This window comes from Hydra vulgaris, chromosome 10 (genome assembly GCF_038396675.1).
Source record: "Hydra vulgaris chromosome 10, alternate assembly HydraT2T_AEP".
NCBI lineage: Eukaryota > Metazoa > Cnidaria > Hydrozoa > Anthoathecata > Hydridae > Hydra > Hydra vulgaris.
The window spans coordinates 19,354,646-19,358,211 of record NC_088929.1 but is presented as its reverse complement, the minus strand read 5'-3'; the positions used below and the strand labels follow the sequence as shown (position 1 = coordinate 19,358,211).

Below are 3,566 nucleotides of genomic sequence, written 5' to 3'. Positions count from 1 at the left end.
AATTATGTAAATATGTATATGATATAGTCTTTTTTTTAATCATAAATTTCAAATATAAAAAATGTCATAAAATTATAAGGATATCTTTTTTTAACAATTTCATACATTTTGAAAATACTCATGCTCGAATAATACTATCGAAATTTGATAATTATTGGACTTTCTGTTTTTTTGCAATAATTATAATTTAATTAATGAAAAGAACATGTAAGAAAACATAGTTTAACTATTGTTTCAGGTATTTACACCTGTTCCTAATATATAAACTTGTTGAATAATTTTTTTGTCCACAACATTTAAACAGAGAAAACTAAACATTTTTGTATAAAAATTGAAATTTATTAATCTTTGGTAAAGAATCAAAAACGAATCTCATTTTTAGTTATTCTAATATTTATCATCCAAATAATCATTCAAATAATCTACTGCAATTTCCATGTAATAATCAGGGTCAAACTCTTTATAAGGAAAATCTTCATTATATTTAAATTGCGAAGGATAAAGAACACTTTCAACGCTTGATTTAAATATGCTTTTAGTAATTCCTTGAGTTGCAGGTGACAAATTAAATGAAAACAATGCCGTAAAACCATTTTCTTTTACTAATTTAAGCTGCTCACTGCATAGCACGTAAAACACGCGCATACTTAACACGCTTGAGGAGTCACTATCAACATACATAGTTAACGAGTCAGCTATATTGTGTCCGTTATTAAGTAATTTTTGTATTACGCTACTACCGTAATAGTCGGTTAATCCATGAAATTCTTTAGGCATATAATCCAAAAACTTATATTCCGCTCCTGCTCCATACATAGGACATGTAACAAAAGCTCCCACAATTTTATTGTGTATTTTAACAGCCATACATAAATGTGGATGGTTATCTCGACACTCTTTAACAATAAGCTCAAAAAATAATCCAAAATCAAAACCTTTTGACGCATGAAACATGAATATTGGCTCTTTGGTTATAAAAGCTTCTGTCATTCTTTGAGTAATAAAATTGATTTCGGATTCATTTAAATCAGTAAATAACACACTTTGAATATGGTCTTCGTCTAAAAATGCTGTATTTTTGTAAGTGCCATTGCAATTATCTTTGCATAAATCATTAAAACTCGTTGTTAAATTATCAATTGTAAAATCCAATCCAAAGTTTTTTACTTCTTCCAAAAATCTAAAAACTGTGATAGAGTCGCCCCCGTGTTCAAAGAAGTTTTTATTAGGATCAAACTCATCGTCACACAGGTCAAGGATTTTACAAACTCCGTATTTTAGCTTGTCAATCTTAAATTTACTCTCTAATAAATAATTGAGGTTAGTATAGTCATCACAATCTTTGAGAAAATATTTTGAAAGTTCGTTTCGATTAATTTTTCCAGTAATTAACTTAGGAAAGTTGTCTACTTTAACGAACTTTGAAATTAAATGACTTGAAAATATCTTGTATGTTGCACTTCTAAAAACAGTTGTTGGCACATCTTCTTGAGTTTTATAGAAAGCATACAATAACCATTGTCCTCTTTTTATATCATATTTTTTGATTATGTATAATTCAATACTTGGAAATAACTCTTTAATAACGTTTTCTACTTCAAAAATGTTAACTTTTTTCCCTCTTATTTTAATCACATTGTCCTTTCTTCCAATGAATTCAACTCCGTCTTTAGTCATTTTTACAAAGTCTCCTGTTTTAAAAACTTTGGAAAACATTGAATTGTTCTCAAAGGGATTCTTTATAAAAAATTTGTTATTATCATCTTCACTTATGTACCCCACTGCTATAGTAGCTCCTGAAATCCACAATTCGCCTTCGTCTCCGTCTGATACCAGACATCCATCATTGCTAACTATGTATGCTCTGATACATTCGAGTGGATACCCAATTGTTAAACTACTTGCATACTTAAGCATGTTGTCTAATGTTGCAAGAGCAATGCCAGTAGATTCAGTAAGTCCATATTCATTGTAAAGTGCTGCGTTTGGAAAATGTTTTAAGAAAGCAGTAAGAATATTTGGAGAAATACATTCACCGCCGGTGCAAACTATTTTTAAAGTTGTATTAATTTCCGTCCATTTAATTAATTCAATTATCAAGGTTGGTATGGCAATTACCATAGTCACTTTATATTCTCTCAGAAAATGAGAAAACAAAGGAAAGTTTTTTGAATATTCATCTGTCAGCGAAATACAATTTATGCAGTTTAACGCCGCCAAAAATATTTCTATCCAATATGTGATCCATACGCAATTTGTATGCAAACACAAAACATCTGTGGCACTTTTTAGGTTATGTTTCCTTGTATACCACTCTACCATTGCCAAGAAGTTTATTTGAGACAAAATGACGCCTTTTTGGCCACCAGTAGTACCTGAAGTAAAAATTACACAAATTGGATCTTCTGCGTCGATGTTGTCGTATGACGTTCCATTTAAGTGTGATGAATTATCAAACAAGGAGATTTCACATAAAGTGTTTATATTAATATCGTACTGGTTCCATAATTCCTTAGTTCTAGAATTTTCACCAAGTATAATGTAAGTCAAGTGTGCTTCTTCTATAATTTGTTCAATGGTTTGCTTGTTGTATGCTGGATCTAGTGGTACAAAAACTATTCCGCATTTTGCCAATGCTAGTGCTTTATAAACTCGTTCAATACCATTTTCTACGAATAAACCAACCCGCGTTCCTTTGCATAACCCAATTTGACAAATGAATGATGAAAATTCTTCAGCCTTTTTAAAAAGTTCTTTGTATGTGCAGTACTTACTGCCATTTTCTGATAGCTCATTTATTCCAGTTATTATTTGGTTGCTGTCTAAAGAATTCTGGAACACTTGATACATGTTAGTAAATTTTTCTGTTTTATCTTGATACATTTTCTTAGCTTAAAAAATAAAATATGCTATAGCAATTCGATAAATATTTTCTGATATTTTACAGATTGGTTACATATATTAGTTGATGAAAAAAATAAAATAATAAATAAAATATTTAAATAAAAGTTTTGCGTCGTCAAATAAAAAATAAAACGTCGCATCATATTAAAAATAAAAACTGCTTTTTTCCTTTTAATTTATGTGCAAACAAACATAAAATAAATAGTAATTAAACTAAAATAAACACAATTGATACGCCTGTACATTACAAAACTTTTTAACGGGGATTCACAGCATAGATGTTATAAATAGATGTATCAAAAATGCTCATAACAATAGCAGTACTCGTTTATCCCTGGTTTCATTTTAGTTTTAACTCGTTTATCCCTGGTTTCATTTTGGTTTTAACTTTTAAGAGCGCATTGCTTTGTTTTTTTGTTTTATTTTAAACAGCATAAATTTGTAATAAATTGGCGCCCATCAAACTTATTGCTTGAATGATTTTTTTTATTTGCTAGTCAATCGAGCTTTACTTTATCCTACCAGAGTTTAACTAAACATGTAACGGCTTAAAAAAACACTGAATAATGCCTTTATATCAACAAAAAATACTATTAAGAAAAGCTTTGAAATACGAGAGGAGTTTAAAAGTGACCAAGAAACACTTGATTGGGTTCAAAAAT

The 3,566-nt window shown here is 29.4% G+C and overlaps 1 protein-coding gene across 1 annotated transcript; it reads right to left on the bottom strand.

The window, feature by feature from the left end:
* Positions 1 to 387: 387 nt before the first annotated feature.
* On the bottom strand, positions 388 to 2,883 carry LOC124816273 (gramicidin S synthase 2-like). The gene has a single exon (XM_065808474.1). It carries the CDS (start codon positions 2,881 to 2,883, stop codon positions 388 to 390), a length of 2,496 nt encoding a protein of 831 aa, XP_065664546.1.
* Between the last annotated feature and the right edge of the window lie 683 nt (positions 2,884 to 3,566).